At 50.0% G+C, this 24,728-nt stretch overlaps 1 protein-coding gene across 15 annotated transcripts; it reads right to left on the reverse strand.

The window, feature by feature from the left end:
• Positions 1–71: 71 nt before the first annotated feature.
• Positions 72–24,149, reverse strand: Cfap100 (cilia and flagella associated protein 100). Of its 15 annotated transcripts, XM_006236885.5 has the most exons (18): positions 23,814–24,143; positions 23,209–23,384; positions 22,881–22,983; positions 15,102–15,179; positions 13,557–13,657; positions 11,626–11,818; positions 9,847–9,914; positions 9,598–9,761; positions 9,271–9,351; positions 8,804–8,970; positions 8,338–8,376; positions 8,141–8,261; positions 5,769–5,817; positions 5,511–5,662; positions 3,234–3,369; positions 2,328–2,533; positions 1,657–1,750; positions 72–330 (listed from the first exon to the last, which is right to left on the reverse strand). In XM_006236885.5, the coding sequence occupies exons 3-18, from the start codon at positions 22,927–22,929 to the stop codon at positions 217–219; spliced, it is 1,812 nt and encodes a 603-aa protein (XP_006236947.2). In that variant the 5' UTR covers positions 22,930–22,983; positions 23,209–23,384; positions 23,814–24,143; the 3' UTR covers positions 72–216. The 15 variants fall into 15 exon arrangements, 13 of the variants coding, with proteins under 13 accessions (XP_006236947.2, XP_038964668.1, XP_006236948.2 ...); XM_039108740.2 differs by lacking the exon at positions 23,209–23,384 and having other exon boundaries at positions 23,818–24,143; XM_006236886.5 differs by lacking the exon at positions 23,209–23,384.
• Between the last annotated feature and the right edge of the window lie 579 nt (positions 24,150–24,728).

The raw sequence follows: 24,728 nt of genomic DNA on the forward strand, positions 1-24,728 counted from the left end.
TTCCATCCCTCAAGCACATGCTTTGGATGAAACGACAAAAGAGGTTCTAAGAGGCTTCCTTCAGCAGGCCATTCAGACTCCCAAGAGACATGATTTTATTTCCTGTGAGTAAGAAGGCTGACAGGAAAGTATGGGATGGAGTTAGGAACCCCTCAGGCTTACAGTCCCTGTCTGCACTTACTGCTGACTTTTCTGAGCCCTCAGCCAGCTCTGCTGCTAAGTGAAGAAGAAGAGCATCTCCTCCTTGTCCTTGTCCATCAGTGTCTGTTCATGCACCTCCTTTACCTTGATGACTGGTGGATGGGAGCGGCATAACAATTTCCGGCCTCTCTGCAGGGGAAAAAACATGGTGAGCCTGTACTAGCTACGTATATGCCATGCTGCCCATAAGGTGCAGGATGAGGCCAGCCACTCAAGGGTGGTACTGACTAAAGGGACCTAGAGTGTAGATAAGCCCAGCAGTTACCATGCCAGCTCCATGGAGCATACCTTTTGAGGGGCAAGAGCTAAAACAAAAATTCCTAGCTCAGGTCTTCACAGGAGACCCTGTAGTGTGACAGGTTGGCCTCTAAAAGTCAGTGATCACTCCTAAAAAGCCATACCTTTTAGCTCTCTCTTGGACAGAGATAAGCTGTGCTATGTCCAATAGACCTGGACTGATGGTCCTAACCAGTCCGAGTTCTTCCATGCCTTTGTCACATACACTATGTTGAACTAAATCATGTAGACTTGCTGCCAGCCCTCTACCCCCAAAAACTTAGCTGGCTGTTACCTTTGTTCTTGGATTTTCTTGGGAAGGTTCTCTGAAAGCTGCTCTCTGAAGAGGCTCCTCTGCCCTGCCATCCTTCTCATAGCAGCATGTGTTCTCTCGCCCCCTCCATCCCCCAACCCCTTCCCTTAATGAAGCTCCTCTCCAGGGAAGAAAAGCCTCCCCTCTCTACTAAGGCCTGTTACATTTAGACCTCCATATATTGTACTGTTTCTGTCTAATGCTCTCCCTGCCATCTGAGTCCTGATCATGGCCTGGAAGTTTTTTTCCTAATGAGCTACATCTTCTGAAGGGAAATATGTGTCACCTTTCTTTCTGAACTAAGCACTGGGATGTTTAGTAGTATCTTAATATTAATATCATTCATCTTTCCCAACTAATGGCACTGGCAGCCATGTTTCATAAATGCCAGCCAGTTCCTGCTTCTCAGAGGTTGTGCTTGTGTTCCAGGACCAGACTTTGTGCTACCATGTCTAGAACGCACAAGGCTGCCACAGCCCATTTTCTGTGGGGTGAGGGCTTGAGGCCCAGAAGACACACAGGCCTAGCAACAGGCAATTTTCTTGGCCCCAGGTCTATCTGGGGGGGGGGGGGGTAGGGTGGACAGAGAAAGCATCAGGACCCTGAGAGAGACTAGATGTTGGGGTGAGTTCTGTGAGCTGAGCATCTGCACCTGGCAAGGGTACAGCACATCTGGGAGGTTGATCCTGGTGAGAGGACAACCCCTATGACAGGGACACTAGAAGTGCCTAGCTTTGAAGACTGCTCCACTCCAGCTGTAAGGAGCTGTTTCTTCAGCAGAGTGATTTGCCTGCAGAGAGGTCTTGGAGCTCAGGCTGGAAAGCCTGGAAGGTACACCCTAGAATGGCCCTGATACCACCCCTTACCTTCTTCTTTATTTTAGCCTGGGCCCTGGCTCGAGCCCGCTGCAGACGTTCCTCCTGCAACTGCTTCTGCATCCTGGCCTTCTCTTCACGAAGCCTGGGGACAAGAGGTGGGCTTATGAGGATCAGGGACTGGGAGGGACCTCTGCTTTCCCCACTCGGGCTCCAAGTTAGCCCATACCCTCTCACATGTGAAAAGTCCCCTGTGCCATTCCTGTCAGTCCTGGGTAAGTGGCCAAGGCTTGGGAGGAAGGCAGGCAGGGCTATGTTGATGCCATGCTGGCCATGAGGGTGACCTAAGGTTCAGAGCATGTGCCCAAGAAAGCATGTGTTCCTAGGTCCACATCTATGTCTTTAATTCCTGTACCCACAGACCTACCCTATCACCCAAGTAGGACATTAGCATTAGAGCAGGTGCCAGGGGCCCCACAAGAGGACACCCCAACCTTAGGAAACACAGACTTGGCAGATGGTTGTGTCCCAGGGCCCCATATATAAGTGGATTACTAGGCAGAGAGCTTCTGCCCTGTGGAATCAACAAACAATGGCCTCAGCCTTATGATACAGAGTCCTGAGCTCATCTCTGAGCAGGAGTCATAATGGTGGACCACTGACTAGATCACCTTGCACACAGCCAAGGCTGTAGCCACGGAAGGTTGGGCACAGTGACTGACCTCATGCGCCGTTCCCTCTCCTTGACCTTCTCAGCCTGCTCGATCTTGATCTGAGGCACTCGCTCCAGATTCTCCAGCAGTTCATCCAGCTGGTGCTCCACCACAGTCAGCATCTGTACTGTGCCCAGGTTGGCCTCCTGCTGCATACCCACACAATTCCGATACACATCCAGCACCTTGTGGTTCAGGCTCTCCAACATCTTGTCCTGGGGAAAATGAGTAGTGTGGCATGGCTGTAGGTCCCTGATCACCCTCACATAATATCCTTCAGCAGCCTTCATGGCTTGCCAGCCAGGATAGAACAGCCACAGTGTGGACACAGTGGAGTGGAGTAGAGCATGGTACCTGATTTTCTTAGCCAGGTATGGTCAGGCTTCTGAGTTATCTCATATCCCAGTCCCTCCCACAGCTTCCTTAGCAAACCCACTGAGGCCCAATCTTATGTTCCAGGGAGCCATGCACTGGCCTCAGGACTATATTCTGTGAAGCCCTAGGTAGATAAATTCATCCGTCTCTAAGCCTGTTCTGACATTCAGAAAGCAGGTTAACATCTGCTGTGTGGGTGTTGAGTAACTACTGATGAACAGCATCAGGCAAAAAGTCAGGTCTAGCCACAACCAATGCTGGGCAGAAGCCAGGCCCCTGGCCTGGTGGCTGTCACACAAGGCACTGGGCAGTACTGGAAAGAACCAAAGCCTAACTGAGCAAATGAGATTTCTATGTGTATGTGTGCTAAGCTCCTGATCAGGACCTGACCCTATTGCTAAAAGTCTGGGAAGCAGTGCAGCAGCTGGGGGTAAACAGAAAGCCCCAGGCACATGCCACACCAAGCACTGAGAGCCTAGGAAGTGGGTAGGGTCTGGGGTGCAGGGTTTGGCCCCTGCCCTGAGACAACCCTGTCTTTACCTGCTGGTCACCCTGATACTCCCCGAAGTGGAAGACTCGGGCTTTGAGCTCCAGTTCTGCAGCTGACTCCTCCTCCTTGGAGATTGATATCATCATGGTACTAATCCACTGCTTCAGAAGGTTGACCTCCCTGTCCCTGCAGGATTGGACAGTTCCCTCAGCACCCATGGTTCCCGCTAAACATGACCTATTAGGCAGAGAGCCGTGTCCTGTCCTGAGATCACAGGCCTAGGAGAGTTGAGTCTCTGTCCATCAGGGTGGAATTCCAGGGCAGTGAAGAAAGGAGATGCCTACCCTTTGTTCCACATGTCAATAGACAAGCCACTAGTTAATCTCTTGCCCTTAACAGTATTAGCTTGTAGGATCTTGTGATGTTTACCAAATTAAAATTTCCTTCTATTCCTAATTTGTGATCCATGGTGTTTTTACTCACTGTTGGAATTCCACTTGAGGTCTTTATACCTACAGTGACGAGACACCCTGTCCCAGACTCCTCTCTTCTGGATGTCAGTGTTTGGTTTGGAATTAGGGCCATATGCTGGTCTCACTGTGAGGCAAGGAGTATTCCTTCCTCTTCTGTCCTTTGGAGATGGCTGAGGAATTTGTCATGTCTCCCTTAAATGTGAATGTATGCTGCTTTCGTGTATTTTGAGACAGGGTCTCTCACTGCCTGGTGCTTTTAAGTGAACTAGGCTTGCTAGCCAGCAAGCCCAGGAATCCCCTGTGCCTTCTTTCCAAACCGTAGTTAGAAATGCATATCACTGTTCCTGGCTGGGAATCAAACACAGGTCCTCCTTGCAAGGCAAGCACTTTACTGACTGAACCACCCTTTTAAACCATTAAATGTTCTGTAGAATTTATCTGTTATCCCAGCTGGATCTAAGGCTCTTTTGCTAAATTATGATCTATTGCTTTGTCTTTCCCACAAGCTGTTTTCTGGTTTTTTGTTTGGTGGTGGTGGTGTTGTTGGTTTAGTTTGGTGCTTGTTTGTTTTGTCTGTAAAGGGGTGATGAATGTTTCAGGGATTGTTCCTGCCTGTTTGCTGCTGGGAGAATGGGTGACTCTGTTGGGGGAAAGCAGATCCTCTGAGATTCTAAGAGGCTCTTTGGCCTTTCTACAGAACATTTTGTGCCTCTAGCCCTTGCCAGATTTCTAGAAACAGTTCTGCCTAAGCAGCTCTAAGTTTCACTTCATTCTGGAGGCAGCCATGCTGGACTAATAATAAGATGAGTTATAAGGAGTGTGGCTCCCTAACCGGACACTGAAGTCTCAGCTGGATCAGGACCTATGCCCTGGCTGTTTGCTGCCTGAACTGCTTTCCCAGGGCTCTGGGTGGCTGACTCCTTCCTGTTCCCCAACAGAGTGCTGGGCCACACACGCTTCCTCACCAACTGTCACCTGTCCCTCACACCACTCACCTTGTCTTCTAGCGTGTGCATTTCCTATCAGTCAATGTGTGTTTGCTGTCTGCTGCCATTCAGCAGAAGTGCTCATGGGCAGGCCTTGGGCCATCCGAGGAAAGTTGCTCAGAGTTTAGGGACTTGGTAGATGGACCCTTAATACCCCCTACCCCAACACCCCAACTCAGCCTTTCCTATTCAATTCCCTTGGACTCTGGGATGGGCCAACAGAGGAGAGTGGGGTGGGATGTCTGATAACCACATCCTGCAGCAGGGATTATGAGTTTATGAGTGTCCAGTGGGTTCTAGGTAGGAATCGACCCAGGTCCAGCCTTTCCCTGCTACCTAGCTAGCTACACTTAGGGCCTTGGGTTTCCCCAGGATCTTTCCAGATCCGTGGTCCCTTGCTGTGTAGAGAGACTTTGACAGACCTGTCCTCTCAAGGCCTCACCCACTCCTGTCTGGCTCCAGCCTGTCAGGTGGCCTTCTACCCTCTCCTTCACCAATACCTCTGCTGCTTAGTGCCCACCCAAATTTTTCCTGTCCCCAGCAAGGCAATTCTTCCCTCCCTCATAGCCTGGGGGCTGGTGGTGTTATGTGAGGACCTCTAATACTTCCCCATGGCTGTAGTGTCTTGAAGACCAACTTCTAGCTCCTTCCAAGCCATGCCTGCCTCAGGGCCCTGGGATGTAGTGGCTTTCCACATGGCAGAGCTTGCTTCTTAGGGCCTGAATAGTGGCAGAACGGCTGAATAGGAGGTCCTCGCTGCTGCTTTCTGAGTGCAGATGGCTCCAAGGCCCTGCATCCACCCAGACTCTATACAAGGAAGCTGGTAGTGCAATGGGGCAGGAATGGCAAGAGGGCAGCAGGGACCTACATGCGGATCTGGGTGTTTTTCAGAGTGACATTCAGTTCATCTAAGGTCTCCTCCATCTCCTGCGTGTTCTGAATCAGCGACAAGTTCTGTTCCTCTAGCTTTGTGAAGACGTCTAGGAGCTGATGGGGCTCAGTGAAGTATAGTGCCAGCTCCTATGAGGGGTAGGCAGAGGGTGCTGTACAGGACAGGGCCTGGTGGGGCAGTGCAGGGTGCTTGATGGGGGGAGGAGGCAAATGGGGAAAGAGCCCAGCCACAGACCTCCCCATCGCTGTCAGTCTCGTCCTGTGACGGAAGCGTGGAGCTTGACCTAAGGACAGACAGTGGGATCAGAGCTTCTGGACCAGTCTAGGCCACAGTGGTAAGGGAGTCAAAGGACCAAAGGCATGGTTGGAGCATGTTCCCCACCCCTCCCTTACCCCCACATTGCCCCGATGTAGCACCAGCCCCCATCAGGGTCCCAAGAGACATTCAAAATTCAGTGAACAGTCTCCAGTTAGAGTAAGACTGACTTCCCTTGATCCACTAGGTTACTCTGCCCTGATCTGTCAGCCATTACTCTCTAGGTGCAGAGCCTTTTGTACCTACCCTCACTTCCTAGCTACCTTCCTACTTACCATTCATTTTCTGAGTGACCCCCCTGAGGCCGTCTGGATTGGATCTGGGGATCTGCCCAATCTACAGCCATTGAGCATACCAGTCTCTTCTCAGTGTATTCCAAGCAGCACCATACAAGGCAGGGCCTGTCCTGAGACAGCTCACAGGGTTGCAGAGAGTTTGCGTGGTCCCAGCACTGTGTGGAGCCCACCTCCCCATGCTTCCCAGCCCTTCCCACCCACTCCCACCCACCCACTCCAGCTGGGATATGCCAGATGCCCAGGAATCAGAGGTAGAAATGGAGATATACTAGTGTACAGAACTGGGAGGAGAGAAAGTTGCCTGTGCCTTGCCACTGTGCCTTCTGGGGCCTGTGTGACAGAGGAGGAATTTGGAGGGAGCTCAGCACAGCCACTCCTAAACTGTGTGTATGTAACTAAATGTGAGAAATAGGAAAAACTGGGCAGCAGCGGAAGATCTAACATGCAGTGACCAGAACTTAACTACAAGTCAAATGATCTGAGCTGTTTGTGAATTCGCAGCAGACTTGGTTGTGAACACACACATGTGCACTACACATACTGTTACACCACACAGCACCTCAGCATCATTCCTCAGCACACATCAGATTATAGCTTTGGGTTGTGCCCAAGCATGCCTCTGACATACGTTAATGTCAAATGGTGTTCTCAGCATTGATGATTCTAAAATCAAAAAGTGATCAACTGAAAAACACCAAAGAAGCTCTGCTTTGGGCAGTATCAACCAACCAGCCAAGATTTAATTATTTATGTAATATAAACAAGCACACCTATCTCATACACAGATCTGACTTTTCTTTTAATGGTAACAGTGTATGTGTACCAAAGATGTTCTTTAAATTCCCTTATGATTCCTGATCGGTGGGTGTTTGGTCTTTGTGCCTAGCTTACAGACTGTATACTCAGTACTACAAATTCATCAGGTGAAAGGTGGAAGCAAGCCAGGCCAGTGTGATCAGGACCTATATCCTCAGCTCTCCCAACACAGAGTTTAGGGCCAAAATAACCTTGATTGGTAGCTGGCATTGTGCTCTGACCTCTTGGGGCCTCTGAACCATGCCCCCAGTCAACCAACACACATCCGTCACTGATAGTGGCTGGTCTGTCTCCACAACAAGACCACCATGCTTCAAGAAAGTGTGCTTACAAGCAAAGGAATCTAGGGCTTCCCACAGCTTCCCTCCCAAAAAAGCATAAACTGGGGAGTTTCACAGCTGAAAAAGTACACTGTGCACAGGCATTCAGAAAGGGGATACAGTGTGCAGACCTGAGGAGGGGGTCCCTGGGGGCCTAGAGCAAGAAGAGACAGAGGATGGGACATGGAAAGGAAAGACAAAGATTAGGACTGGCACAAGGAAGCCCACTTCCCATGCCCAGGTGCCCTTATCCACACCAATATGCTGAAAGCTTGCAGCACGAAAGCATACTACTCCAGGACTGGCAGAGATTCCTTAAGAATGAGAGATGTACCCATCATATGTGGAAAGATAGGTCACATGACATTATTAAAATTCCTCTTAAAAGACAATATCAAAAGGGAGATGTCAGGGTACCACTAGGGTGTGTAAAGAGCTAGCAGAAGACTGACAGGGAGCCAACTAAACGGGCCAATCGACAGGGATTTGTCATCAGGAAAATGTCCCTAAAACATAGATATCACTTGGGCCTTCAGTGACCCTGTAATTTTTCCCAATATTCTGGGCCTCTGACATCTGGAGCCCTCCAAGAATAGCCAACAGACAGGAAAATTCTGCCTCTGGCACAGGCCTTCTGGGGGTGGGGAGGGAGGGAGTGAGGGGAAAACAACTCCTCTGGCCCCAACACTTTCCTTTATTGTGCTGTCACACTGGGACTACTGACTACCCCAGTCACCTGAAGCAGCTCTGTAGAGTAACCCCAACTGGTTTCCCTCTCCTCACCCTCCCCTGTGTCTCTGCCAGCCTAGTTGTCTCCTTCAGTGGCCTTTGCTTCCCTCAGCCCCTCAAGGCCACTCACAGTGTGGAGTCCAGCTCGCTGTGCTGACTAGGATGACCGACCTGCGGGAGGCTCTGAGTGCTGGATGACAGAGTCTTTCCAGGCCGTGAGAACTTTGTGATCTTCTTCAAGCTGTGAACCTCTGGCAGGGGAAGGGGAAGGTTTATGGGTGCCTCTGGCATGAAATGTGAGTCCCCTTTGGGCTGGGGCAGTCATACCTTTCCACAGGGAGGATGGTTTGCTCTTAATGCCAGACCCTATTGGAAGCAAAAGAGAACCCATGTGACCACTACTGAATCTTGACTTTAGAGGACCCAGAACTGTGTGGTTTTCTGCCTGGTTCTCTGAGAGAAGGGTCTGGGGTGCTTAAAGCAGGATTCTGTCCTGGAGTCCAGACACCATGTCACAGCCTCCATGGGTGATTTTGAAATCTCTTGGCAACTCAGACTCTCAGTCCAGGAGGAAGGCAGGGAGGAGAGCCCTTGTTTTGACTGGAAAGACCACGTCCCAATGGAAAGTCCCAAGCTGAGCTCCTGATTCACAGTGGGCTCTTCCGTGTGTGAAGCCAGCCGTGAAAGGATTAGATGGGGCTCCATGCACACAGGGTCCCTTTGAGCTGGGTGCAGGCTCTCTGTACCAGTATCAGGGCCCACCCTTAGGGGAACACCCTTATCTTTGTCCCACCTTTATCCCCTACTAAGATGCTCTTCAATTCTGTAGACTCCTTAGCCCTTTTGAGAGCCAAGTGCTTCTCTTTCTGCTCATCCAGCCACTCTTTGGGTGACACCTTGTACAGGAAGTCCTTGTAGATCTTGTAATGTTTCAAAGTGTCTTCAAATTTGGAGATTTCGCTAGACCCAGGGAGGGATACAGGAAGTTAGTGTCCACCACCAAGTCCTAGCTGGGTTGAGAAGAGACGCTTCTGTGACCTGCAGGGTCCTTATCCATGGGGACTTTCCTGCTGCTCTCAACCTGAGTCACAATGCCCTGTGTCCCAGGGTGTGGCCTCAGGAAAGTCATTGTCAGCCTCAGCACCACCCATAAGGCAGGCCACAGCCTCCCACAGGGTTGAGTTCCTGAGAGGCCTTTGTGGTCCTAAGTGGCCCTTGGCTCCAATGAAGAAACAGGGAACAGTGCCCCCTATACTCTACCTTTTGATGCTCGTGATTTGAGCTGTGAGTTCCCGGATCTCAACGATCTTCTCAGTCTTGATCTTGGTCTCTTTCTCAGCCCTAGAGGAGGGGAAACCAGGAGGCCAATCATGGATCATTAAAGACCAATCATAAATGGAAGAAGCCATGGCCTTAGCTTTGGGCACAGGCCAAGTGGGGAGCTGGTGGGATGGGAGATATCCAGGGGTCATGACCATAGGTTGAGATCAGGGCCTGGCTAGGGCTCAGGGTTCCAGGTCCAGCTAAGACTGGACTGGACCTGGCCCGGGCAATGGGTTTGTAAGGCCTCAGGGCCTGTAGGCTCACAGTCTCATGGCCTGCACTGAGTTGCGGTCATTCTCCCTGAGGAACTCGTCAAACAAGGACGCGTCCTTCTCCAGGAACTTCTCAGCCCTCTCCAGCCTGTTCTCTTCCCGGGTCGCCAGCATTTCCAGCCGCTGGATTTCATTGTGCTTCATTGCCAGGGCATACTGTGGGCCAGCAGAGCAGGCATGAGGGCCCCTGGCTGGGCCAGAACCAAGCTATAGGCCCTAGCCTGGATGTAGCCATTCCCACCTGGAGGAGAAACATGCTTCGCTTCTTCTCCATGTAGTCATTCAATGTTTCATGCTCTTTCTTCTTTTCTGCAACAAGACCCAGAAAGAAAGAAGAGAGGAGAGGAGGGGAGGGGAGAGGAGGGGAGGGGAGGGGAGGGGAGGGGAGAGGAGAGGAGAGGAGAGGAGAGGAGAGGAGAGGAGAGGAGAGGAGAGGAGAGGAGAGGAGAGGAGAGGAGAGGAGAGGAGAGGAGAGGAGAGGAGAGAGGCTGGATCCCAAGCTGGAATTCGGCATCCAAGATGGTCCACAGAGGAGGCTAGTGTCCTGCTGCCCACCCAGGGTGTTAGAGTGTTGGTAGAAGGACTGTAAAAAAAATGGAGAAAAGGCTTCCCCAGCACATAGCCAACACTTCACATCTGCAGAGGCTGTAGCCTTGGTTTCAACCAACAGATCAGAAATAAATGGAAAAGGATCCCATTTACCCCACAGGTGTAGTGACAGAATTCCCTGTCTCTACAAACAGTTGTTTACATAGATGTATACTGAACCCATCATGAGCAGACCTATGGATGACTTAGAAAAAACAGGGGAGCATAACTTTAGCATCCCTGTGGATTCTAATACCAAGGTGGCTCCAGGATGATGTCCCCTGGAATGCTGAGAGGTGACTACTAGGCTCTAACATAGTTGGTGTCTGTCTGACTTGTCTCTCACTGTATCATCCTCTCAACTTGGAATAAGGCTCTCGGCAACCCTCACCCAATTAGACTTAGTAACACTGACAGGGTCCTTGAGGCAAGGAAATAAATGGGGTGCTACATGCTCTCTATGGGGTACTTTAGGTTTAGTAGTAGCCAAATTCATGGTTATTATGTCAGCCAAGTGAGGCAGACAGCTAGAGAGTCTCCACTGTGCAGATACTACTGTTGGTCAAAGGCCATGTCCTCTGTGTATTGCATGAGGAAACTGTATGTGCCTCTGACCTTAGAGGACCCAAAATTGGTTTCTGCCCAGTCCCTGGGCATCCTCTTTTTGGGAAAAGGGCCTGGTGGTGAAGCAAGAGTTCTGTTCTGTAGTCCAGAGACCCTGTCAAAGTATCTATGGGTGATTTTGCCTCTCAAGGACACTATGTCCCCATGAAAGTCAAGGTCAGGACAGTAAAGGATTGTATGGCCTTTTGCTTGTTCCCACTTCCCCTGCCTGCCACCCCACTTGCCTCTTTCAGCCTGAGGAATGGAGAACAAAGGCTCCCCACAAACCCTGTTGAGCTCAGTGCTTGATGTCAAGGTAGAGGTTAGGGGTTCTGTTTTATGATCATGGTTAGCGCCTCAGTGTTCCCCCATGTACCATGGATTCAAGCTCAGAACTCAGGGATTGCTGCTGAGCAATAAACTAGCAGCTCACAGATACTCTGTTCAATGTCTTAACACAGACAGCACAATTCATGAGGTTGGTGCAGTTAGAGGAGTCCAGTGCTACCAATGACCCATCATGGTAGGGTCATTGGCCATGATGGGACCAAGAACTGGAAGGTAAGTACCAGACTCAGTCTCCCCACTATCGTTGAACTGCACACTGACTGTGACTGGCCAATTGGTGAGTGCATGGATGGAACCCAAGCCTCTGTGAACTGAACCAGCCTCTACCCTTTTGCACCATGGAGTTCTCATGTAATCAGCATGCCCTAGAACCGTGACCCATCGGGACAGAGCTCTTCAAGGTTTTTGGTGTCAGACACAAGGGGGGCTCTCCCTTAACCATCCTTCAACCTTGCTCTTGTACAAGGTAGTGGTGCTGTACCTCGGGTCACGGTCATCTTCCAAGCATTGTTATCTCGGAACTCATTCATCTCCTCAGCCTCAGCATTCAGCTGCTGCTGCTCCATCTCGTCTTCCAGCTGTAGCTCCCGGCGCAAGCTAGTGTGCTTGGCCAAGACCTTGGATGCATAGGTCATCTTCTGGTGCACCCTCAAAATCTTCTTTTGTTCACGCTCCTATGGGGGTGATGGGCAGTCAGTAGGATCAAGACTCCTACTGGATGCATATCTTCCCCTCTTCTAGTGCCAGAGGCTGAAGGGGCCCACACATTTAGATGGACACACATATACACCACACATACACACCTTGCTGAGCACTCTGTTGGTGCTCTTCAAGGGCTGGTGAGTTCTTAATGCACAGCCTTTGGAGTTGAATGGGACAATGACCACTGAGGATGGGTCCCAGGACAGGCAGCCATATCAAACACAAATGCTAGTTCAGTGTGCGTCCAGATAACAAATGGTACCAGCATGGCTAAGAGACAATCTGTCCATTCACCCAGAGTCCCTTTTAACGGAGGCTGAGCATTTGATTTGCTAAAAGTGACCAAAGGTTTGGGTAACTTGAACCTATTTCCAAAAGACTGGTAGTTCCCTCTGCAGGATGTCTTGTCGCCTGGCTGGAAGCTCATTGGTGACTTCTGTCTCCACTGCCCTGCACCTCTGCACTGCCCACAAGGTTTCATCTTGACCCATCCAAGGATTGCAGGGAAGGGGGACAGTCTCTGGCTATAACAGCTCTCAAGCCCAAGGGCTGTCTAGCAGTGTAGGCTTTGCACTAACGTCTCTGTTCAGAGAGACTCTCGGCAGCAGACTGTTTTCTGCTGGGACCCCACGAGCTGCCACAACCCACAACCTGCTAACCCTGAAGAACCTCGGCAAATGCTGACTCCAGCCTGAAGTCCCCAGCTGACCCCTCTGCTTGATGGTAAAATGGCACTGTCAGGTGTGGAGAACATTGAGCCACTGCATGGGGTAGGGTGGAGCTGAGAGTCTGCTGGGTACACGGTATACCCTGGAGACCCAATGGGTAAAGAGTGTAAGGACTCTCTAGGTGGGGAGGGTGCAGGTTGGGCATCTGTAAGGAGGAAGTTGGAGATTCCTCAAGGGTGTAAGGGCAGCATGTAAATGCCCATTGTCATTTCACAGAAGGCAGTAACCCTAGGGTACTGCTATGCTTGGAAATAGAAGAAATACCCAAGTCTGTACCCGAAGAGGACGGCCCAAGGTGAAGGCCAGAGAAAGGCCTGCCTGTGGGTTTTCCATCCCTTCTCAGTGTGTCACATCATCCGAGAAACCTTTCAGAGACCCACACTCACAGCCTCTCCTTCTGGAGCTGGGCACTGCTCACAGTCCCATTCCAGTTCCAAACACAAAGGTTAAAGCATGTCTTCCCCCATGTGATTGCAGCATGGGACCCTGCCACCCTGAGTACAGCAGATGCTGAGCCTCAATCAGAAGACACAAGCTGCCAGGTTGGGTCAGGAGAAAAGAGGGGCGTAGCAGGAGGACTGCATTGTCTGGGCTCGTTCTGCTGTTCTGAGCTGGGGCCATGGGATGGATCCGGGGATGCCATGGCTCCTAGTCACATGGATAAAACAAGAGGCGGCAAGCTGGGTAAGACGGGTAGGGCCATTCTGTGTATCTGTCCTGTGGGATTCCAAGCAGGGGAGAGGTCCAGAGGAGAGGACCTGTGGGATTTGAGACAGGCCTTGAAGGACAAGAAGAATGCTGAGAGGGGAATGGCAGTTCTTACAGGGAAGAGTGGAAGAGGTAAAGAGTAGAAGAGGGAAAGTGAGTCAATGATTGTTCTGGAGTGAGAGAGAGTTGGGGAGGGAGACATTTACCTGAGATAGGAACAGGGAGGAGGGAAACTACTTAGAGAGGAGGGGCTGCCCCAGGTCCAGATACTTACTGCAATAGCTTGATTCCGCTCCTGCTCTCTGAGCAAGAAGAAGTCCACATCCCCTGATATGTGGAAAGGGTTAGTTGAGCTGTCGGCAAACGTCACACTCCCTGGAGAAGGAGAAAACAGCCTGTGTCCAGGGGTCCCTGTGCCTTTTCTACCCAGCACACACTACACAGCATTGGTGAATGCATTCCTATCCAGCCACACATGAAGTCTTCTCTTGGGTCCTGAAGCCCCAAAAACTTTCCTCTGTGGTTTAATCTATAGGAACTGGGCTCCTTCCCTAGATCTATCCTGGTGTGGAAATCCCAGCAAGACTCCTCTCACAGAGACAGAAAGCCGAAGTCTGCTGTCCAAAAATGATGGAACTGAATGGGTTTCCTATGGGCAGAGTAAGTGAGACACAGGCCAAACCAACTCCTGGAGGACCCAGGGGTGGGGTTAGGGGGACAGGAAGAAATCCATCCAGAGAGCTTGAGTCGGGGCTCATGCTGGTCTGCTCTGTGAACCCCAGGCCATACCTTTCTTCTCTACACTGACCCAGATTCTAGTGTGCTCACTAGAGGTGGTCTTTGTGATCTCTGGGAGGCCAGGAAGTCAGAGGGTCCCCTGGGGTCCCCATCCAGCAGCTTAGAAATCTTAGGAATAACTATGAAAATCCAGAACAGCTCTGGAAAGCATGGGGAGACTTGGTGTGGTAAAAGCTGTTTGAGAGCCCTGGGAGAGAGAGTAGCCACGTGTCTGCTTTAAAAGCCCCAAGTCTGTACTTATGGCCACATGGAGATTGGTCAATTAAAATGTGAGCCAGAACTGTTGGATGGGGCTTCTGGGGTGGGCCTTTCCTTGTGAGGCTGAGGTAATAATTGGGCACTCTGATGGTTGATCAACTTGACACAATCTAGAATCACCCAGGAAGATATTGTCTAGATCAGGTTGGCCTTTAGGCCTGTGTGGGGGGGGTTGTTTTGGTTATGTTGATTGATGTGGAAAGACATCAGCCCACCATGGGCAGCACCACTCCTTAGGATTGGGACCTGGACTATGTAAGAGTAGAGAAGGTGAGCTGACCCCAGGCTTGCACGCATGTATTTCTCTCTGCTCTTGGCTAGTTGTCCTAAGTTCCTGCCTCCTTACTGTGACCTAGAGCTGTGAGCTTTCTCCCCTGAGTGGCTTTTTATGGGATATTTTATCATAGCAACAGAAAACCAGGGCTGACAGTTTCTCATTTTTGGTTTCTTTCTTCCTGCCTCAAGTCAAACACAATGGAGCGTATCAGCCTCTCTGTGACCACAATCCTATATTTGCAAATTCTGGTGGGACAAAGACAGGACCTGGTCATCCAGATGCCTTCTTAAGAGTTTTGGAGCTCAGACCTGACTCATTTCCCACTCTCCTTACCCCCACTACCAACCCTCCTTGTGTTGCTGTTGAGTTCTGTCCAACAGGAAGAGAAACGCTCCCCTCCACCCTGCACCCTGGAGGTCAGCCTGAAGCACCCTAGGAGAGAGAGGGGCCAAACTTTGCCTCCACCTACCCTGCTCAGGAAACTACCTTTGTTTTTCTTTGAATCTTTCTTTCTGTTGTCAATGAAGGAAGAGGAGCTGTTGTCCATGAAGTCCGGGCTACCTCCTGGTGAGAGACGAGAGAGAGCCACAGCAATGGCGTGTCTGGCCCTGAGAGCTGTGAGCACACAGCAAGGCTGGCACGGGTTCCAGACTCACAGTTTAGAGATCTCGATGAGCCTTTATGTATGCATGTGAGGTGAAGATACTGGCAGAAGCAACATGGAGATATTTTAGAGGCAGGTCAGGTGTCCCTGACTCCTCCCATGACTGAACAGAAATGTCAGAAGCTCATTCCTTGTTAAACACCATCCCCTTCCACCTAAAAAGGGGTTCTGCTAACCTGGCCCTGTAACCAAGAAACCTACAGTGAAGGGCCAAGTTGGTCCCCAGGGTGGGTTCATATCTTCCTTCGGGTGACTTGAGGCACTTGCAGTCCAGACGCTTTGCTAACCTTGTCACCTGACACCCACAGAGAAGAGCTCTGTGGCCCCTCTCAAGCCTGCCAGGGCTCCAGGATTCTGCCAGGGGAACCAAAAGAGCCGAACTGAGCCTTGGGCTAAGTAAGGGGTGCCTGTGGTCCCCAGTGCCCTCGGATAGGGAAAGGCAGGCCTGAGTGGGCCAGAGTGGAAGGGTGAGACTGAGCAGAACCCTGTAGTCCCAGCAAACCTGTCTGACCAGCAGGAAGGCTCAGCCTGAAGCCTGGTGGCCTGTAGGACTAGTGAAACTACTGTCTCACTCTAGGCAAAGGGTGGGGCAGTCAGGAAGTCAGGCATCCTTCATTCCTCAGAGACCCTCTTACCAAATTCTCCTGTTTTCTAGAGTCTGTGGAAAACTTTCCCAGTAGTAAAATTCAATTATCCCAATTATAAAAATTGTAAAATATTAAAAACTACACACATAAAAATCAAATAAATAGACTAGAACCAAGATCAAGTCAAAACTGTACTTCAAATCTTGATTCTGAATTGGGAAAGAGAGCTAGCTATACATGTGTCCAAGACACAGGTAGTCAGAGTTCTCAACCTTTGTGCTGTGAGAGACATCTTCACCCTTTCCCTACCCAACAGAGTTTTTCATCCTCTTGAGAGGGAGTCTCCCTGCGTACGCCAGTTTCAGGCTGATTATCTTGGCTCAGTCTCCCAAGTATGTATCTCTAGTTTAAAAGTCATGAGGGGCAGGTGAAGGGCTCTAATAAGCCCGAGCACAAGTCCTCTCCCTTGCTAAACCATTCGATTACATTTCTAAAGCTAGCTTCCAAGCTTTCTAGTCCCTTATTTGGCCCCTTCCTCCTCCAGAGGCTGACCACCAAAGTCCAGCCATCAAAATGCTATACTGACCAAACCTGTCCAATCAAAATTAATCAACTTGTCCTAATGTGTCCCCTTTCTCTTTATACACTGCCATTTGCCCAGGGCTATACTTGTCTCCTTTCTTCAGACAGTTCTTTGTCCCTCTGAGGCAAATATCCCTTCCCCCCTCCCTTGTTCCTTTCCCCCTTCTCCTGCATCCTCTGCCTCCTGTCTTTGTCTTTTGTTCCTTCCCTTTACTCTTTTACCAGAGGACAAGTTAATCTTAGTGCTGAGAACTTGGCTGTGGTACATTCTGTCCTTTTCACTGGTGAGTTGGCTCAGCAGTTAACATAGCTGCTCTTGAAGAGAACCTAGGTTCAATTCTCAGCACTCATAACGTGGTTAATAACCATCCGTAATTCCGGTCCCAAGGGGTCCAACACCCTCTTCTGGCCTCTGAGGACACCAGGCACATATGTACACACATGCAGGCTAATCACCCATACACAGAAATCTTTTTTAAAAATTTTTTTAAAGTACATGAATTTGAGGGGGAAGAGGGAAGGGATGCATCAGGGAGGAGTTAGGAGGGAGGAGTTGGTGGTGGATACAATCAAAATACATTCTCATAAAGCCTCAAATTTTTAATAAAAGTATTTGTAAGGGCTGTAGAGATAGCTTGAGAGTTCTTCACCACCTATAAGGGAAACCCTTCTCTTCTGGCCTCCCCATACACCTGCATACATGTGACAAACATTTAAACATAATAGAAGTAAATATTTTTAAAAAACAAAATTCTGTGCACGCACACATCTACTTTTCCACTAAAATTCTTTTGACCACATGCTGCAGCATACGTAGCTGACTCTTCAGGACCTGATGTCACATGAGGCAGCCAGCCTCCATAATGGATGAGATGAGAGCAGGTCAGAGGCCAGCACTGCTTCAGGGATTGTCAGTCCTTGAGAGGAATGGCCCCTGCATGGAAGCTTTATTTCTAAGGAACATTCTAGCACCCACCAGTGTAGGTGAGGGATCCTGTAGGCAGCTGAAACCCACAGTAGACTTCCTCATCTGCCCACAACCACACATCCATACACACCCTTGTGATTTCCCATGCACTCATTTCTGATCCACTTTATACAGAAAGTTTGTGTGAACTGGGTGTAGTGGCACAGAAAATGACCTACAGCCAGGTCTTATGGAGGAATTTTTTCAGTTGAGGGTCTCTCCTGTCACATGACACTAGCTTGTGTCAAGTTGACATAAACCTAGCCAACAAGATAGGTCATTCCAGGTCACTGGGATCTGTGATCCAAGACCAGAGTCTTTTATACCTGCCTCAGTAAGCAAGTCGTCTTCTACAATCAGGAACTCCATGTTGGTACTTGGAATTGGGGAGAGGCCTTTGTTTAGGACAAAAGGGTGGTGCTGGATGGCTTGCATTTAACTGGTAGAGAATGTCTATTTTATGTGTTTTTTTTTTAACCACAATTTAAAGTCTGAACTCCATGACTCTTTCATGCACACACCTAGCTTAAAAAACGAGCCCCTCGAGGGACGCTGGGAGTTTTTTCAGTCTTTCACTATTTCTCAACTTTGCAATGGGTTCTCTAGATCATCAGGCTTAGCCCTGTCAGCTTAGGTCCCTTCCTCTGCCACTGCCCAAGGACCTCGACTCTGCATACCCCAGCAATCTGAGGACCAGCCAGTAGCTGAGGCTTCCAATAGCTCCCCTGTTTGCTCAACCTCCTGAGCGCTAGGTCGCTAGGTCAGGTCGCTAGGTCGCAGGAACGCCCACTGGTAGCCAAGAGGGAGGCACAACCACAGCAGACCTTCATGTAAATGAGGGACTGCCCCAAAGGGCCACAAAGGACGGTGGAAACACCCCTCCACACCCCCTCTCTGGATTTAGGTAAAGATGTGCCCTGTTCTGGGTGTGGTGGTCAGTGACAGAAGATGGCTGCAGGGAAGAGAGAGGGCGGGGAAGGGTGTTGAGTACAAAAGAAGGGAAAGGCTGAGACTCACCAAGAGAAACCCCGCAGCCAGGCAACAAGAAGGTCTCCCAGGAAGCGCTAAACATTAAAAGCTGGAGGTGGCTTCTGCAGCGCATGAAGACTTCATGCTACCTGGCTGCTTGCCTTGCCTGTGTCTTCTGCCTGTAGTGAAACTCACACAGAGCAAATGATCAAATGATTCCCCCCTAAGTCAGTTGGGGGAAGGAAAAGGGGGAGAACCTTGCTTGGCCTGGTTACCCTTTCACCTACTGAAAGCGTAGCTGCGTTTCCTGGAGTGCTCTCTCCCCAGTATGGCCAAGAGACTAATGGGACCAGAGACAAGAGATTCACAAAAATGCTTCACAGAGGGGCCAGGCTGCCACCAGCTCTTCATGGAGGCGATGCGGTATAGATTCTGCTCTCGTGATTCACCCCAGCTCTTGCTTCCCAGGCTGCGCGCCAGTGCAGTGCCACTTGGGCCTGGTCTAGAGTCCTCCCTAGATATTTTGTACACGACTATCCTCTGAGTCAAACTACCATTTTTGAGAGTTCTGCTGGGTCTGCCTGCAAATACCATCATAGCTGGGCCTGTCGGATCATATTTAAGAGGGAGGGGAAAGGTCATGACCCTCACCAGAGTATCCAGTCACCCCTCTCAAATGGCTTTCTACCCTAGTGGCTTCTAATCTCAGGTCATGGGAGAGGGGTCTCCATCTGTGTAACCATAATAGAGTCATCATTCCTGCTGGGTAAAGACTTTCTACTCCAGCCCACACTCCTGAAGGTAAACCTCCACCCATGTTCTATAACAATGGTTCTCACCCTTGCTAAATGCTGCAACCCTTTAACCCAGTTCCTCGTGATGTGGTGACCCTCCAACCATAAAATCACTTTCATTGCCACTTCATAAGTGTAACTTTTTCGTTATGAATCATAATGTAAATACCTATATTTCCCAATGGTCTTTGGCGACCCCTGTGAAAGGGTCATTTGACCCACACAGGAGTCGAGACCACAGGTTGAGAACCACTGCTCTATAAGGAAGCCCCACAAACTCGCAGGCTCCAGGTGAACTTTGGTAGAATCATACCCAAGTTTGAGACCTTCGGGTTTGAGAGGGTGGGTGGGAGTAGACATTGTTTGTCTCTCCCTGGGAAGGAATTTTAGTAACAAGATACTGTTAGATAATGACCAGACCCTTGACACACAATTCCTCTTTTGTTGGGGTGGGGGTGGGGTGGAGGCATAGAGGATACTGGCAGTACCCGAGAGACCAGCAAAATCCTGCCTCTGCTTCAGCCCTTGGTGCCCAGGTTTCTGTCATCTGAACAGGTCTGTGACCAATTCACAGCAGGGATTTGTGTGGACAGAACAGTCTCCCAACACCCAGGCTAAACTGAGATGTTGCAGCAGCATGGGGGTGGGGTAACACACAGGACCCTGGCCTCGCAGTCTATGTCTCCACCTCATGCCCTCTCCCTCATCTTCCTTGTGATGCGTCTAGGACTGGTGTTGCTCTGGGGAGTTAGCTGCGTTCTTTCGATGAGCTTCCAGACTGCTGCCGCAGTGGCTGTGTCTTCACTGCTCCCAGTGGGTAAAGAGTCTCCACTTCCAGTCCTGGTCTTGGCAGCACCATCTTCTGTGTTTGTCATTTATTGATAGTGGCCTAAAGCGTGTTAAGTGGTGTCTTACCTGGGGGTCTGACTTTATGTTCTCTTTTGTGATGGTTGCCAGCATATCATTTGAGTCCCCTGCTTATTGTGGGGCGGGGTTCTTTACAGTTTGTCATTTACCCTATCAAAGATTTCCAAGTGTCATATCAATGTCTTATTGTCCAAGGGAGGGTCACAGAGCAAGAGCCAGTGGGGCTGGCACAGAGGCCCTCTGTTCTCTCTGAAATTAACCTGCCCTGGGTTTTAGAAGGTAAGGTCCCCTTGGCCTCTAGGGGCCTGGAGTTGACCACCTTCTCCATTAAGCTTTGTTCTGGAAGCCGCGCACACCTGACTGAACTCCAGAGTTTAAAATGGGATATTTAGGGAGGAATCACTCAAAAAGTAGGTCACCAGACTCCTGAAGGGCTCAAAGGAGGGAGGTGTCCCAAGGGGAAACTGAGGCAAGTGTGTCCCAAAAGGCTGGTGAGATGGCTGGGTTAGATGCTTGCCAAGAGGCCTGATGACCTGAGTTTGACCCTCAGAACCCACATAGTGGAAGGAGAGAGATGATGCCCGGAAGTTGTTCTCTGACCTTCAAAGACACTCGCTTGCGTACACACACACACACACACTCTCTCACTCACACCCTTCCTAGCACAAGGTGGTGCTGTGCAAGCTGCCAAGAGAGAACAGCAACCAATAGTCCTAGGCAGCTCTGATGCCTAAGAACCACAGTGACCACCAGCTTGGCTCACATCTTGGCAGTAACTATCAGATCTCTAACTGGACTTAAGTTGTTGGCTAGTGTATGCACTAGTTTTGTATCAACTTAACCCAAGCTACAGTCATCAGAGAGAAGGGAGCCTCAGTTGAGAAAATGTCTCCATAAGATCAGCTGTAAGGCATTATCGATCAGTTATGGCACGGCCCAGCCCATTCGTGTGGTCCTGTAAGAAAGCAGGAGTAGCCAATAACTTCTCCATGGCCTCTGCATCAGCTCCTGCCTCCAAGTTCCTGCCCTCGGGAACTATTATATGGAACTGTGAGCAAAATTAAGCCGTTCCTTCCCAAGTTGCTTTGACCATGTACTGTTCTGTGTTGAGAGGTGACATCATCTATTTGCAGCCTTGTTTTTAGAAGGAGAGACAGAGAGCGAATATGGGAGAGTGGGGGCTCTAAGTATCCTTGTGGGAGCAAGTATGTATAACAATTCATTTTCTGAAACCACACAAAGTCTCCACTGTTGGCAGCTGGTGATGAAGCACATTCCATTCATACTGTGGGATTTAGAATCTGCTCAAACAGCATGAAATATCTCCAGTTTTATTTTAAAAATATAGCTTGTTGCAACAGAGTTTCATTATGTAGCCCAAGCTGGCCTCAAACTCACAGTCCTCAGCAGGGTCTCATTATGTAGCCCAGGCTAGCCTCAAGCTCACAATCCTCAACAATGTCTCATTATGTAGCCCAGGCTAGCCTCAAGCTCACAATCCTCAACAATGTCTCATTATGTAGCCCAGGCTAGCCTCAAACTCACAATCCTCAACAATGTCTCATTATGTAGCCCAGGCTAGCCTCAAACTCACAATCCTCAACAATGTCTCATTATGTAGCCCAGGCTAGCCTCAAACTCACAATCCTCAACAATGTCTCATTATGTAGCCCAGGCTAGCCTCAAACTCACAATCCTCAACAATGTCTCATTATGTAGCCCAGGCTAGCCTCAAACTCACAATCCTCAACAATGTCTCATTATGTAGCCCAGGCTAGCCTCAAGCTCACAATCCTCTTTTGTTGCCTAGTGCTGCCATTACAGGGGTGTACCACCATTCACAGGAAGACTCAGTGTGTGGACTCATGGGAAAGGATGGGTACAGCAGGGCGGTTTTATTAAGTGGAAGAAAAGACAAGTTGTAGACACATGTGTCTGCTTGGATGTGAATAGAGCTTGCTTGGAGGTGGCTCTGAGCATCATTATGGTGTCCGGGGAGATGTTGGGAGTAGGCTTTCAAATAGGTTTAAACTATGGAGAACCTACCCTAAAAACACATTGTTTTTTTAAGCAGAAGAAAAAAAGAAAAAGAAAGCAGGTGGTTCTGATTTAAAAGCTGGAGGGCGAAGACAATGCAGGGATGATAACACTCCCTCACAGCTCCCTAGGTACCACCCAGGGTGAGCACTGACAAGCACGCACGCGCATGCACGTCATTCACCAGCTCTCCTCCAGGCTCGGCCTCGCAGCCACAGCAGAACAGAAGTAGAGAGGCTCACTTTTATGGTGGTATCTCTTCTGCCCTCTGCAGTCTACAATGTTTTCAAGTTCATGAACAGAAGTCCTTATCCCCAACAGCACCCCAGAATGCAGCCTTGTTTGTAACTAAAGGCCATTGCAGATGTGGTTAGTAAAGCTGAGAACATTCTAGCACACGCCCAGATTCACGGTGCTAATAAGGACGACACTGGGGCACAGACATACACACAGGAGGAACTCTGTGGAGAAGCAAAGGCCGAAGTGGGCGGTGTCCCTAAAGCCAAGGGCAGTCAGGATGCTGAGTGCCCACCAGATGGCAGAGGTGCCTGGGTCAGACTCTCCACAAACCTCAGAAGCACCAGCCCTGCACTCCCTCCTCTCAAGGCAGTCAAAACTGTGCAGCCAACAGGCTTCTACCAGCTAAACCATACAACTATGTGGTTCTGTGTCACAACAGCCATGAGGAAAGCATGCATGCTGTTGATTTAGAACTACTTTAACCTTTGAGTGAGTTCACACCTAACTGTCCCAGAGTCTCTTTCAACCTCTAGGAGCCCCCTCCAGCTCAGTACTTACTGTCTCCGAATATTTTCACAGAGAACTTAGACTGTGCCTTGAACGTCATGGCTGAGGACCAACAGGTGTGCAAAGCTTGGCCTTAGCTGAAGGAGATTCTCGCCTGGGGAGTGACACAGTACTTTAGTCTCCCAAATCCACAGCCCTCTCTGACCCCTGAGTGCCTGGTAGCAGCTTGCATTTCCTCAATATGGACTAACACTGCCTGTACCCTGTACCCAGGTTTGGTGGGATCCACTATTCCCCTCCTGGGCAAAGCTGGCTGGATCTTTCAGTTCTTAGAACACAACAGCTTTGGTCTTCCTGGAGCCTCTGTGGAGCCTCTCACCCAGGTGAGGTTGGAGAGTTGGGGTGGGGGGCTTCTCCCTTTAAATCTGGACTCAGATGTCACTCTGAGAGACCTTCCTGCTCCAATGCATGTAGCGACACTTCATTTTCTTGTTTAGGAGGTCAAGCAGTTACTTCTTAAAAGACTTTTATTGCACATTTCTCCCAGAATGCAAGCTGCATTAAAAAAAAAGAAAAAAGAAAAAAGAAAAGAAAAGCCCTCTATTCCAGCTGTTGGAGCTACTGACGGAGTTCTAACTCCTCACTTCAAAAAGAAGTGAGTTTTCCTACTTGCAGAAGCTCAAACCTCAATAAAGTGGGGCTGAGGGTGGAGCCCAGGGTTGCTTGCAATCTGAGCCACCCCTATCTCGGCCTAAACACTATCAGGGAATCCTGCCTCCTAACACCCCAGCGTCTCTTGCCACACCACACCATGGGGCAAGAATGCAGCAGCTTCTTAAATTAGGCCTATCATAAAGCGGGAAAGAGCAAGGAAGGACGCAAAGCCTTGCAAAGGTCCCAGACAGAGTATTTGATCTCGGACAGAGACCCAGGGTCACACAGCTGGAGCCCACCGCCCACCTCCCGGCCCAGCCCCGCACGCACCCACCGCCGCGTGCACTCAGCTCGCTCGGAAGCCTCAGTCCGCAATTTTCGAGTCTTCTGGTCCTGAACTGCGTTTGCGATGCCAAGGCAACTATTCTCACAGCAGCTGTGATGTCATAAAGCCCTGGAGGCGGGCCCGGGCACACAGGGCGGGCTGGCGGGCGGGCGCAGGGTCCTGTGCAGGACTGTGACAGCTAAAGAGCAGAAGACAGGGAAGGGACAAGGACAAGGAGCAGAGCGATCCGGGTAGTTGCAGACTGGAGACAGGTTATGTTCGCCCAGCTCACTAGCTTCTCTCACCCCCAGATTCTCCTACCCGCCCATAAGGATTTTGTTGCAGCTAGGGCACAGCCAACAGCCTGGCTCCTCAGAGAATATTTAGGATTCTTGGGGCAGGGGAGGACGAGGTTAAACATTCTACAGGCTAGGAATGTGCCAAAGTCTTCCCTTAGCTCCTGGCGCTACGCAAGGTCGCTGGCGCCACCCGGTGGGTGGTGCGATAGATCCAAGGCAAAAAAGGAGAGGGTAAGAGTTCAGAGGGGGCTCCTGGAGATGGATGAGTCAGGGACTCTTGAATCACCAAAGGACAGTATCCCGCAGGGCAGTCCAGCACTGGGTGTGAAGGAGCCAGACAGAAAGGGTGGGTTGTGCGTATGTGGTTTGTTTTTGTTTGTTTTTTATGCAACTAGTGTTGAATACTCTTTGCAAGCAAGTGGCTCCCTGCCTGGTATTGGAGGAGGGCCCTTACATTGTGGTCTAGAATTCCCAATATTCTGGCTTCAGTTTCCCAATATGCAGTCAAAATAGCAGGACAAACTGCAAAACAAAACAGGAAGGAAGGATGGAAGGAAGGAAGGAAGGAAGGAAGGAAGGAAGGAAGGAAGCGAGGAAGCGAGGAAGCGAGGAAGGGAGGGG

This window comes from Rattus norvegicus, chromosome 4 (assembly GCF_036323735.1).
Source record: "Rattus norvegicus strain BN/NHsdMcwi chromosome 4, GRCr8, whole genome shotgun sequence".
Classification (NCBI taxonomy): Eukaryota; Metazoa; Chordata; class Mammalia; order Rodentia; family Muridae; genus Rattus; species Rattus norvegicus.